Here is a 14,510-nt window from a genome sequence, read left to right on the forward strand (position 1 = left end):
AGAAACTAAATTTTTAAAGATTCTCCAAAGAAGAAAAATAAATTCTACTTATATGTATCTATGCCTAAACTTACGTGACCTGTGACGTATGCAGCTGTCCTCTATTATACATATGACGTTCCCATTTCTGTGGCAGACCGTAAATAGTCGGAGTTCTATTTTCTTGTTAATTTGGTTTTTGAGTTTTGAAAGTGAAGAGAAATTAACATGTACAAAAATGTAGCAAGAATTTGTAGTTAAAGTATTAATGTCATTAAAAGAAATGATATCATTTATGAAATTGATAAAGAATACATTGACACCTACCCAAAGAACTATTAAAATTAATAATAATAAGCAATGGTTACATAAGAATATTAAAAAATACTTTATTGTTACTGAACATCAAAATGATCGACTGTCAACAAAAATAAATATCTTTAAAGATTGTGGGTATTCGTATTATTATTATAAATATTATGATATTCCAATATTACTTGGAATAAGCTTTCCTTTATTTGGATTTGCAAAGAAGAAAGAAGAAGAATCGGAACTTATAACAACAATTAAGAAATCCGTATATCTGATTCAGGTATAAAGCATGATTGAAGTGGCAATTTTGACACACCATCAGCTACAGAATTATATCCAAATACTTTTCTTATTTTCTTTGAATACAAAAGTAGTATACATTTTTGTTATATTTTTATGATTGCTTTACAAAAAGTTAATTGTTATTGCAATGACCATATGTATGCAATAAAAATTTGAATACGATCATAATGTATAAAAATATAATATAAAATGATTACATTGCAAAGGTATTTTAAAGATTTTTTATATCACTTTGAAAAATATCAATAAATATTTATTATGGTTATAATTTTTTTATTTTAGAAGAAAGAATTTAAAAAAGCTGAACAAATGCTGCATATAGCATTACGTATAGCTCAAACTGAGCAAAATCAAGATGGAATAACATATATTTATGATTTAATGGCTAATTTAGCTTTTGAAACCGAAGATTACGATAAAGCTCAAAAGTTATTTAAGGCCGTAATGCAAAGGATAATTATGAATGGAGCACCGGAAGATGACTTAAGAATTGTTACTATGAGTCTAAAATTGGCAAAAATATTGGAACATAGGGGGGATTATTTGTATGTATAAACAAATCTTATTTATTTATGTATTTAAAAATATTTCTTTTAAATACCTTTCTTTGTTGAAGAAATGCAGAAAATGGTTACCAATATTGTCTAAAAATTTTGCAAAAATTAATTGATGAGGAAAAACAGGATGATAATGTTGTAGCACTTTGGGAAGTTAATGTGGATTGGTATGCACATATGTTATTAGCAGCTTCAAGATACAGTGAAGCAATGAAATACATGGAAAAAGCTTACGTCGCATGCGTAAAACATAATGGAGAAACACACGAGCAATCTGTTGTTCTTCTTAATGATTTAGGATTGATAAGTTTCATGAAAGGGAATTTAGACGATGCTCTTCATTATCTTAATAAAGCTGTGGAAATTGGTAAAACTATATTAAATTTATACGTTTAATACGTTTAATATTCATAAGCTGAGACATTCTGTATTTTTAGGAGAAAAATTACCAAATATGGATAATGTATCTTCGATACATGTTAATTTAGGCAATGTTTATATGAAAAAGGGCTTGATTAACGAAGCAAAACATTCGTGTTTAAAAGGTTGGAAATTATCAAAAAAAATAAATAATAAAGAATTGTTAGAAGAAGCAAATTTATGTTTAAAGGAAGTAAATAAATTATTGATTAAATAAACATACAAAAATTATTTAAAGTATTTCGTTTATTTGTAAATATAAAAAGAAAAACAGTTCAAATATATTTTAGAAAAGATGGAAGCATAACATTTATATATACATATTATTTACACTTGTTAAACCTTTCTAATAATTATATACAAATTTAATATATATATATATATATATATATATATACACAAATATTTATGTTACTTTACAAATGAAAAAGATATTTTTTAAATAATCTAGTCTTAATAATTATTTAACTGCTTTAAATAATTGTGATGTTTCATTATAAATAACAATGTATTTAACAACTATAATAAAAATGTAAAATTGCACAAAAATAATTGTTTTATAAAATTCTTAAATTTATTCGTACTCTGAAACAAGTACCATTATAGATACACCAACAAGAATTGCAATAATTTCTTTTACTGACTGCCAGAACTTTGTATTTGTTAATAACTCAGGAATCACAGAAACGGTAGCAATGTAAATAAAACCGCCTGCCGTAAAAGGCAGAATCCACCTTGCAGCAAGATCATCTGTTAAAAAGGAACATGAGAATTCAATTATTAATAGAAGTAAATACTTCTCTTGATTTTGTCGTTCTATCTATTAAATTAGAAATACTATTGTTTTTGTCTTTTAAATATGGCTATAATTGTCATTTGATAATGTTTGCAACATGTATTTTCAATATTCTATTGATATTGCCTAGCGCTAGTTACAAAAGTTGTTTTTAATTATTTCAAGTAACAAATATATTTGATTGAATTGAATTTTAATTAAATTTAATGTTTTTAAAGCAAGTATTTCCAATTTGTTTACTTTTCAGTATTTATTAATCATATCTTGACTGGCTTTTATTAATTTTGTATTTTTATAGGACAATATGTTCAAATGTATAGTAAACTTACTTTTATATATTTTATAATTACCTATTCCACCAACAAGTAGAGATATAAATGTTCCTAATAAAGCACCGACAGCAGTTACTAACTGTAACATTATAGCCTGAAAATACATAAAACATAGAGCATTAACGAAAGGGAATAAACATATACATGTTACATTCTTTTAGTTATTTATTTTAAATTTCTTTTAAAGAGACATTATAAAACAAATATGTTTTAAATTAAAATTTAAATTAAATTTAAATTAAATTTTATTAAATTTAATTAATATATTTTTTAGGAATTTGAACATTTATGCATTCACTTGATGAAAATATTGTATAATTATACCTGTGTTCTTACTAATTGTAAAAATAAATAAATTATTTCTTAGAATAAAGATAAAGTTTTGTTTTAATTTCATATCATTTAAAATTTTTTAAATTATTCGAATTTGATAAAATATAAAACTTAACTATTATTTAAAAATTATATCATTCCATATAATTTAACTAAATTTGTTTAACTAAAATAAATATTGTTTTATTAGTTCAAAATATTTTACAACCTATATGAAACAACAAGATTATTTTACCTTTGGCTTACTACATCCGCTTTGTACGAGAATAGCAAAATCACCAATTTCATGAGGAACTTCGTGCAATAATATTGTAAAAGTAGTTACGTATCCGACTGTATTTCCTGCCAAATAACTTGCACCTATTGCTAAACCATCTGTGAAGTTATGTAGAAAGTCGGCGGCCAAATTTAAATAGCCTGCAACTTTAATATCATTAACGACTTCTTCACTCTCATATTCTTTACCGAGACTGTCACTATTATCTTTTTCATTTTTTTCACTGGTATCGTTCTTTTCGTTACTGGTTTCTTGTTGTATTTTCTTTTCAGGTGCATTATGACTATGACTATGGCCTCCTTTGATTAGATGAACAGTCTTTTCAACGAGTAGGAACATAATAATACCACCCAATACGCATAAACCTACGGATGTATCATGTAAATGGTCACCTTTCGGTTCATGGGAGTGATTATGATCGTGTTCACGCGATAGAGCGTGAGGTATCAAGTGAAGAAAGGCGTCACCGAGCAAACCACCCGAGGCGAAACTTAATAATATTTTCAATAGAGGTTCGCATTCTTTAGTATTACCCACAGGAATAAAATATAATGTCAAGAATGGTACCATGGATATTATAAAGGTCGATCCCATTGCTTGTACAAATACATCTCCTAAATGGTTAATATAATCTGAAAGAGGTCGCCAATGTGGGTTCTTATCTTTATCAAAATGATGTCGGTGATCAGGATTTTCATCAGAATCATGATCATGAGCATGTGCCATTTTTTCAATTAAATGCTCGTTAGCCTCCTTAGAATACTTAAAGCTTGGAGACTCGTCGATATGTCTATGATCATGATCGTAGTAATGATCATGGAATTGTGACTGGCACGGTATAAATAAATTGAAAAAGACAGTTAATGTATAAAGTGATAATAAAAGTGATAATGTAAGCTTTAAGCCTTTTTTCTCATTATCTGTTGTAGTAGTAATCATTTTTCATAGACCCTTTTCGTTATTCGTATACTTTTTCGTTAACCTAATGAAAACATTGGTAAACAACTGAAAGTAAAAAAATAACTCTGAAGAAAATGAATTTCAACTTTAACTTACGATACGTGGTATTGTGTTTTTCTTAATCACTTGCGTGTTATCTTACAATTAACCAGTCATAAGTAATAAAAATGAAACCGTGTGCTAGTGCACAGTAAATCTAATAAGAATTCAAACACATAAATAGCATATTCGGTAAATAACAAAAGGAAAAATACTAATTAAATAATGAATAGATATTATTGATAATTAAAATTAGAAAGTATAAGTTGCCTAACGAAACGGGCTCAACAGGTAATAAAGATTAACTGTTTATTTACATATTGAATAGTACATACAATTTCTAATTCGCCTACCGACCATAATAATTCTATACGTACAATTCTTACGTTGATCAACTATGCTTCACATTAGTTACAGGCTTTAAATTTAAATATATACACATACATATATGGTATTGTTTATATTTGCATAGCTCGATGGGATAATGTTTATAGTGTACAATCTTGATCTTCAAAATCGTAACACTCTAATCCACGTATGCCACCGTAAAAATTATGAATGTCTATTATAAATAAAAAATTTAAAAGACGTATGAAATGTAAAGAATTAAAGCAATTCATCAACAATTATTTAGCGCAGAATTTATGCTTTATTAAAATAATGAAATCTTTTATCTTTCGTGTATTATGGATGAATAGTATTGCTTGTGATTTTAACTCCAGTGTGGCAAATGCTATTCCAACCGAAAAAATACATTCCCTTTCAAAGATTATTTAGGTCTCATTAATAATTTATGTTTCTTCGGATCTTAATTTGGATGTCAATTGGCAATTTAAATTGTAACATCTCCGCAAAATTCAAAATATTCTTATTTATTCTTCTTCTTCGAATAAGTTGATACGTTTCATATGTAAATTGTTAAACTAAGAGTTTTCTAAAAAATTTTCGTTTTTGTAGATAAACCATACAAAATAATATAAATCATTTATCACGATGTTAATAATTTTAGTTTAAAAAATTTGTTAATATCAATCAAATACATTCAAGATCACTAATGAAATTCTTATGTTATGTAACATTTTACTCTGCATTTTAAATATTTTAAAAAATCAGTACTGGCATTTACAAGTAAATAAAATTTATTTTCAAAAATAGTATAATTTATTAATATTTTAAGGATTTATAAATATATTTGTTTTTTTTTTCTTTTCTAAATTAAGCTAATAACCCCTTGAATCCTTACTTTATAAAAAAAAAAATTTTTTAAAAAAATGCCATTAATTGAATATTATAAAAAATATATTTTTAGATATTGATTAATTAAATTAATTATATTAACGATATGTTAGGCAAATAACTCGATTGTAAATTTGGATTTTAATTTCGTCTAATAATATATTAATCAATTAGTACATATTCATTCGTAATAAAATTAATCATAAAAATTTTATGACATTAATGATTTGTACAATCATGATTTGTTGAACAACTGCTGTTAGTTTTCTTAAGAAATACGTGCTTTAATACAGTTGTGATATAAATGTAATTTTTTCGTATTTATTCAATTGGTATTTATATCGGACTTATCCTCGATTTCTTTTAAATAAGACCATTTTTAATTTATGATTTTCATTGTATAGCCATATTGCCTTGTATTATATTTATACTTGACTACGGTGTTGGTTCTAAGCTTTCACAATATGCATTAACAAAATATATATTGCAAAATGTTAACTCAAATATTCTAAAAATAAATATTTTTATATGTGACATTATCTACTGAGATTTGCCTAATAATTAGTATAAAAATTTATCAGAGTATCAATGAAATATTCAGATAACTGCGATACTTAAAATTAAAAATATTTTAGAATAATTATTATAAATTCTATTGCTTAATATAATTGTGTTTAAAAAAAAAAACTCACAACTTTTAAAATAAATAAATAATATAATCGAGCATCTATTCGATGCAAAATTAAACGCAAAAACTAATTAAAGAAAATTTTTATGTCTTAGATTTTCAATTACAATAATGACAATTATGTATTTTATACTCATGATATTCTTTGAATTTTTTTTATTAATTCTATTGTTCAATATTATTTTGTATGATTTATGAACACATAATGCATTTGAAATATGACAGAATTTAGTCACGTATAGTTCTGTTGCAATATTTCCAACTTCTATATTTATTACCTTACCAGACATTTATAACATTTATAAATAATATATACCCGCATTAAATTGAGAAAATTCACAAATTATGACAAATTATAACAATGCCACTTTTCTAAAGTAGTATTTAACATTAAAATATATCTGTTAGGATGGTAAATAATTAAGACTTGAACAATAATTTTATGTTAATGAAAAATAAGAACTAGATTGTTTATAAACTAATTGCACCAATGGCTTCAATGATGCCAATAAATGATTTTAAACGCTTACTTTAACAAACTTTTACTATAATTATTATATGTGGAGATTTTGTAATGTCGTTATTAAAGTTCAATTTTTCATAATTTTATAATAAAAAATACTTTTATTTACTACTTTCAAATCCATTAAATAAAAATACAACTCGAAGTCTTTATTGGAAAATTTAAAAAATGATTGGACAATGTTTAAAAGAATATTTAAAAATTATAATTTACTAATAAGAATAAATGCACATAATGATAAGCTAATGAATTCAATTGAATAGTTGAAATAATTCACGCAACATGTAATATATTTTGTTTATTATTAATTTGGTGCTTCCAAAATAAATTTATCACAATTAATATGTAATTTTGAGCAAGATTGCGTAAGAAAATTATTTTAAAGTTTACTGCAAATATCAAGTACTCTCATCATTATTACAATTAATTAAATAGATCAGATTTAACTTTATTACAAATGTAATTTATTTAATTGTTTAAATATTTTAATATTCCATTTTAATAAGCGAAGACTTCTTATTTATATTTATTTCATTTATATTAAATTAGGAGTATTATTAAAAAGTTTTTACATTTATATATCTATATTGCGTCCAGTAAAAGTTACGTAAAGATTGGTTTTAATCTGTGCATATCACTAGAAAGGTAAACATTTTTAACAAAGGCGAGAAAGAATTTCAATAATTGATATTCAAACGCTGTGTCTCATAATTCATAAATTACTTATTTTTCTTACAAATACTATTTTAACTGTTTTTACTTATCAATATAATTATCAATCCAACCATACTATTAATAAATTCTTGGAATGTCATTGTATGATATAAAATAAAGAAACAATGATGCTTAATGCAATTATGCGTCGTACGTTTCTGCTAACGCGTAGAGCTAAATTAAAATGAGTTATGAATCGCGCAGTGAAGTCTTGCCGATATAATAATATATATTGTTATACTAGGATTTAAACAACTTAATTAAGTATATAAGAAAATTTTTTAATGATTGATTTCATTCAATAAATATATATAGTCATACATACCAATATATTATTTCTTATCGAGACTATAGACATTAGAAGATTGGGCTAAATATAAATAATTCGATTTTTATTTAAAATAAATTATTGTGCAAAAATTAAATATTTAACTGTTCCATGATTCATTTTTCAAAATCAAGTAGATATTGCAACTGAATTCGAATTTTTATAATACTACACCACGTACGTACAATATGAAAATTAAAAAATATGTATTATTAAAGATATTATATACACTAATAATTTTAAATCTCGAAGCATAAAAATAAGATTAAAATGTACTCGATGACATCATTATTATATAATTAAAATATCTACATCGTAAGAAATATTCTAGATAGTAATAATTTAATTGAAAACTAAAAAGTATAAAAAAAATCATTACGTTATTATAAGATCGAGTCATGGCGCTTATCTTTAAACATTTTGATAAAATCAATTAAATTCAAATAATTTGAATTATGGGCATGGATAATTAGAGACTTTTGCTTTTTCTATTAATATATTGGTAAGTCATAAGAATTAATCTATGTAGTGTAGAATAAATTCATTATAAGATTAATATATAAAAATCATGTTGAATATTAATATGCAGATATTTCTCTGATTACTCTTATGTAAATTTGTATAAACATATTATTGCTAAATAATTATTTAACAGTAAATTTTATAAGCGTTAATAAAATGATTCTTTAGAAGAATTCAAGGTATTTTTTAACATCGTTAAAATTATAATACATTAGTCATCTTAGATGGTTAAACAATTTATAAAAAAAATTGAATGCTACTCGTTCCTTTATTTGGATTTAGAAAATATTTACAGTATACACAAACGATAAAAATGAATTGAAATGGTAAGTATAAGCGGTACCATTATCAAACACAGTTATTAATTGCATAAGCATGGAAAAAATAAACTACAAATTTATTTTATTGAATTGTTCTTTTATTCTTTCATTCTTTCTATAAATGTGTGTATAAGAATAGAATTTAGTTATGATAACGTCACTAAAGTATATTGTAAAACAGATAGAAGCATTACATATATAAATATATACATTGCATATACGTACATTACTTTTAATAGATGCAGGCTTATTAAAGCGTTTGTACAGTTTTATACAATTTAAAAATACGTATCTATGTATACACAAAAGGAAAACGTTTTGAAATAATCTAGACTTATGTATATATTTCCTATAAATTGTTAAACTTTTGTGATGTGTTGTTAAAAATAATATATTCGTTATAGTTAAAATAACAATATTAAAACATACAAAATGAATTTTTTTAATAATATTAATCCATTTATTCGTACTCTGAAACAAGCACCATCATATATACACCAATAAGAATGGCAGTAATTTCTTTAACCGATTGCCAGAATTTTGTGTCTATTAGTAATTCTGGAATCACAGATACAGTAGCAATGTAAATAAAGCCACCCGCTGTAAAGGGCAGGATCCACCTTGTAGCAAGATCACCTATTAAAGAGAGAGAGAGAGAGAGAGAGAGAGAATGAATAATATTATACAAATAATTTGAAGTTCAATTTTCAATATATTTTACAATTTTACTTTATTTCTATTATATTAAATTTTTATTTACTCGTATTTACATGAATTTTGAATAAATATCATTTTATAAAATATTTACTGCCTCTCTAATTTAAGCAAATGATTGTTTAAAAGTTGAAGTTTCTATTTATCTCGCATATCGTTATTTATTCAACTTACGAGTTATCTATTATAAATCTCATATAAAGTTATTTTTTTTTTTACAATTTTATTCTTACCCATTCCACCAACAATAAGCGAAATAAATGTTCCTAATAAAGCCCCAACAGCAGTTACTAGTTGTAACATTATAGCCTAAAAATCAATAAAATATTAGAATTGCTTATTAAAAATAAATGAATAAATTACATTTCTTACCTTTGGTTTACTACATCCGCTTTGTACGAGAATAGCAAAATCACCAATTTCATGAGGAACTTCGTGCAATAATATTGTAAAAGTAGTTACGTATCCGACTGTATTTCCTGCCAAATAACTTGCACCTATTGCTAAACCATCTGTGAAGTTATGTAGAAAGTCGGCGGCCAAATTTAAATAGCCTGCAACTTTAATATCATTAACGACTTCTTCACTCTCATATTCTTTACCGAGACTGTCACTATTATCTTTTTCATTTTTTTCACTGGTATCGTTCTTTTCGTTACTGGTTTCTTGTTGTATTTTCTTTTCAGGTGCATTATGACTATGACTATGGCCTCCTTTGATTAGATGAACAGTCTTTTCAACGAGTAGGAACATAATAATACCACCCAATACGCATAAACCTACGGATGTATCATGTAAATGGTCACCTTTCGGTTCATGGGAGTGATTATGATCGTGTTCACGCGATAGAGCGTGAGGTATCAAGTGAAGAAAGGCGTCACCGAGCAAACCACCCGAGGCGAAACTTAATAATATTTTCAATAGAGGTTCGCATTCTTTAGTATTATCCAAGGGAACGAAATACAACGTCAAGAATGGTGCAATGGATATAAGGAACGTCGATCCCATTGCTTGTACAAACACGTCGCTAACGGTTCTCTGGTGCATTTTATCATCCTTATGTTTATGATGACTGTGATCGTGGCTATGTAACGGTTTTCCCATTAACGGTTGATTAGCTTGTTTGGAGTATTTAAAATTTGGAGGCTCTCTAACAAGTGAATCATCATGATGGTGATCGTGATCATGATCATGAGTGTGAATATGCGTTCTACAAGGTACCGGCAAACTAAAAAATATCACTAAAACAAAAATTGTTACTAATATTGTCCTTAACCACGAGCCTTTTTTCTTCTCGTCATTATCCTCTTTAGCAGTGCTCATTTTTTATAAGCGCACGATTTCGTTAAACCTGTTAAAATTCAACATAAGGAACTGAAGTATTCATAAATAAATTTTACGATTTTAAATTACAACCGAGACTTACGTGCGTGATAATCCCGAGCTTATCGTACCAACTTCCTGGCTATCTTATAATTAATGTCGCAGACAGCGCATAAATGCCGTCGCTTGTCTACGTCTACGCTTCGATAAACTTTGCGAATTTCAGGTTCAATAAAAAGTAAATCGTGCGCTATTGCACGAATGTACCAACAATATTCCGGGGACATAAATAATTTATTCGGCAAACAGTATAGGGCAAACACGAGCCGGTACGAAACAAATCTGGAATTCAGATCCTCGATCCTACGAGGTGAAGTTATCTTGCTCCGGAAGCTGGTTACGAGCAAGGTATACTAAACATCAAATTTTTAACTATAGATAGTGCAACAGCTGCCTAATATTGGAAGAACATGGGACTGATCACTGGACGTGTATCGATATAGAGACGCACTTGAGAGCATTCGTGCAGGCACAATTATTTGTGATTGCAGGATGTGCCACAGTGAGGCTAAAACATAGAGTTGCATAGCGATAATCTAACTCTATGGGCATTAGTAAACTTGAATTCGGTGACATTAGCAATTCTTTATCACATAATAAGTGGAGCATGCGCAGAGCTAATGTTGACCTCGCCAGGACCGCCACATCGTATATTGTTTTCCTTTCGATCACTCACTCTCACTCACTCTCTCTCTCTCTCTCTCTCTCTCTCTCTCTCTGCGTGGCTGTGCGTGCGTGCAAGCGCGCGCATATGCATACGCGCGTGAATAAATGCAAAGCCATAAAGCAATTTCCTTGTGTTTTAACTACCACTACTACTTTTAAGTACTGTAAATATAGAAGCTATTAGGCAACGTTCACGAATTTCAATAAAATAAATATATTTTAATATATTTTATCCAATGGCCAGATTTTCTTCTGTACCCACACCACTTAACATCGAGTAGGATATTATTTAACGTTACCTAATTGATAATAAAAATTACATAAATTAAATTACTTTCCATTTGCTTTTCACGAGATTATTAATATAGAATATGCACGTATTTATGTTTATATTTGTAAGAAAACAAACTGTTCTGTTATTGGTCGTAGATTTAAAAAAAAAATTGACTTTACAGTTTATTGTGCAATTGCAGATTTATGTGGCGATAATACAACGTAATATTATAAGTGAATAAAAAATTGGTGCTTAAAAAATTGTTTGACATTGTCTTGATTGATTTCATAAATTCATTATTACGATACGCGTAAATAAATCGTAATAAATACAAATACATAAATACAAATTTCCCTTGCTAACAACAAAGTAATTCAATTGTAATATTAAAAAAATTAATAATTTCAGATATACATTAACTCGATGAATGTTTCTTCATAAGGTAAAACGGTATATCTCAATCGTTGATAGTGTTGAAGAAAAATTTATAAGCATTATTTAAATAATTATGCTCGTGCAATGTCGATTAATTATGAAATTGAAATGAAATTAAGCAGCATAAGATTTTCCACATGCACACGAATTCATTACTTGCTTTATTTATGTATTATACAAGCTATCGGTTATGGATTTTTAAAACAGTAAAAATGAGTAATAGAATTATAAGAATGATCATTGAATTTTATCGTACGGTAATATTTAACGTTTAAAGGAATAATAATTTCTTAAATGACTTCTTACTTACAACCATCCGAACATATTATATACATATAATTCTTGATCAAATATTTTAATAAAAATGCTCTTTAATATATGCTCTTAATATATTATTGCATTTAAATGAATATTTTAAAAATTTGCGCTAAAAATAACAATCAAAATTGTACAACTGCTGCACCAATTCAAACACAGACGCTTTGACTTTTGGCCAACCAAAACATTCCCGCAATGGCAGTTGCATACGCGTAAATATTCCTAAGTCCGAACACGGCGAACAAGGATTTGAAAAATTTAAATTTTAAGTCATAAATGACAACGATAATATCTAATCGGTAAGCTTATCAATTTCTATTCAACGGTGAATTATTGTTATTTTTTTTAGTTTTGCCAGAAATAATGTAGTTCCTAGAATCCTCATATGAAGTAGATACCCGATGAATTTGATATATGTTTGTTAAGCCAAGAAAACAAAAAAACGAACGTTTTGAAAGGTTATACGTTCATCGGAAATTCAAACATTTTTCGTCAACTATTGTATTGGAATTACTTATATACTTTTCGCTATTTAACTAGATTATGTCTCATAATAATACTGAACAATCTGCAAGACAGTATGGATTTTGCAATGCAATTTTTTCAAATTCACCAACCAACTTCAATAAAGAAAATAAACCTCCTACTAAAGCGTGAGTTTTTTTTTTTTTTTTTTTTTTTAATAAAAAATATTTTTCTAACATAAACAACCCTTTTTAATGGTATAACTTTGTATATTAATACCATTTTGTTATTAAAAACTCTTTTTATCTAAATTTACACACCAAAATCTACTTATTCACATTCATTAACATGTTCTATTATTAAATTTAAGTAAATGTTGAATGAAAATTTTTAACGTAATATTGTTGAACTTGAAACTTATATTATACGAAAATATTTTTACTACTGTTTTAGCGATTCATTAGTTAATTCTAATTCAAACTCGAATTTAAGCTCTCCATCGTGTAAAAAAAATTTAATCAATTATCTACCCTATAATGAATACAATAATCAATGTTCAAAAAATGTAGAACAAAAATATGTCAAAACCTCAAAAGTATCATCTAAAACTCTTGTGCGTGCACAATCGGACGATATGATACAAAATCAAGATGATCATATTTCTTTATCAAAATGCAATTCAGAAGAGAAAATAGTTAATAAGAATATGTCTAATACAAGACTTTCTGGTAATAAAACTCCTGTAACTCATTTCTGTACACCAAAAAACATTTTAAATACACGCTCTGGTACAAGTTCGTCGCGCAGGCACGTGAAGCGTTACTTTAGTGATAATTCTTTACATCAAACCCCAGATTGTTTTAATTCGGTACATCTGGAAACACCAAAAACAAAAACTGACAATGGAATTGAAGAGCAAACCCTATACGAAGGGGAGAATAGTAATTTAACAGTAGGCATTAGAGTAAGACCACTAAGTTTTAAGTAAGTAATCTAAATATTGCAAATACTTTTACATATTGTTCTTTCATTTAAAAATTTAACAACTTTCATAGGGAACAATGCGAACAAAAGATATTTTCAATTGTTGAAGTTAATAATCAGAATCTTATAGTCGATTGCGATACGTCACAACATACTTTTATATACGATCACTGTTTTATTTCATACAATGATCCTCTAAAGAAAGGTCACGCTAATCAAGAATCAGTATTCAACACTATTGGTATTCCATTAGTTCAAAGTGCTTTTGAAGGATATAACGTGTGTCTTTTAGCATACGGCCAAACCGGATCTGGAAAGAGTTATAGTATGATGGGATCGGAGTCTGCACAGCCAAATTCTTTAGAAATTCATTCGGACGCTGGTATTATTCCAAGATTTTGCCATGAGATTTTTTCACGTACTAAACTAGATAATTATATAAATACCACGGTTGAAATAAGCTATTTTGAAATTTATAATGAAAAAATTCACGACCTTCTAATTAGTAATAATAATGGTACGAAAAAAGCTCCTTTAAAAGTACGCGAACATCCTGTTTTTGGCCCATATATTGTAGATTTAAGTCAACACATTGTACAAAATTACAGCGACTTGAAGGTAATGTTTGTTTG

The 14,510-nt window shown here is 26.9% G+C and overlaps 4 protein-coding genes across 4 annotated transcripts in view; 2 read left to right on the forward strand and 2 right to left on the reverse strand.

The window, feature by feature from the left end:
* Positions 1 to 316: 316 nt before the first annotated feature.
* On the forward strand, positions 317 to 1,773 carry Ttc19 (tetratricopeptide repeat domain 19; the record flags this gene model as incomplete). Its single annotated transcript, XM_011507937.1, has 4 exons — positions 317 to 571; positions 877 to 1,139; positions 1,211 to 1,518; positions 1,589 to 1,773. Coding segments are annotated over exons 2-4 (729 nt in total), but the record flags the coding sequence as incomplete, so codon positions are not given.
* A 321-nt stretch (positions 1,774 to 2,094) lies between these two features.
* Positions 2,095 to 4,512, reverse strand: LOC105368811 (protein catecholamines up-like). The gene is made up of 4 exons (XM_011507939.1): positions 4,366 to 4,512; positions 3,268 to 4,291; positions 2,718 to 2,793; positions 2,095 to 2,321 (listed from the first exon to the last, which is right to left on the reverse strand). The coding sequence occupies exons 2-4, from the start codon at positions 4,246 to 4,248 to the stop codon at positions 2,146 to 2,148; spliced, it is 1,233 nt and encodes a 410-aa protein (XP_011506241.1). The 5' UTR covers positions 4,249 to 4,291; positions 4,366 to 4,512; the 3' UTR covers positions 2,095 to 2,145.
* Positions 4,513 to 9,032: 4,520 nt separating this feature from the next.
* Positions 9,033 to 11,374, reverse strand: Catsup (zinc transporter catecholamines up). The gene is made up of 4 exons (XM_011507940.1): positions 10,780 to 11,374; positions 9,726 to 10,704; positions 9,587 to 9,662; positions 9,033 to 9,275 (listed from the first exon to the last, which is right to left on the reverse strand). Exons 2-4 carry the CDS (start codon positions 10,674 to 10,676, stop codon positions 9,100 to 9,102), a joined length of 1,203 nt encoding a protein of 400 aa, XP_011506242.1. The 5' UTR covers positions 10,677 to 10,704; positions 10,780 to 11,374; the 3' UTR covers positions 9,033 to 9,099.
* A 1,292-nt stretch (positions 11,375 to 12,666) lies between these two features.
* Positions 12,667 to 14,510, forward strand: part of neb (kinesin family member nebbish) — a 30,317-nt gene continuing 28,473 nt past the window's right edge. The window contains exons 1-3 of the mRNA XM_011495537.1: positions 12,667 to 13,082; positions 13,348 to 13,878; positions 13,950 to 14,496. Of these exons, the coding sequence (XP_011493839.1) occupies positions 12,973 to 13,082; positions 13,348 to 13,878; positions 13,950 to 14,496 (1,188 nt within the window). The 5' untranslated portion in view covers positions 12,667 to 12,972. The remainder of the gene's footprint in view (positions 13,083 to 13,347; positions 13,879 to 13,949; positions 14,497 to 14,510) is intronic.

The sequence above is a fragment of the Ceratosolen solmsi genome, unplaced genomic scaffold (genome assembly GCF_000503995.2).
Source record: "Ceratosolen solmsi marchali unplaced genomic scaffold, CerSol_1.0 scaffold1, whole genome shotgun sequence".
NCBI lineage: Eukaryota > Metazoa > Arthropoda > Insecta > Hymenoptera > Agaonidae > Ceratosolen > Ceratosolen solmsi.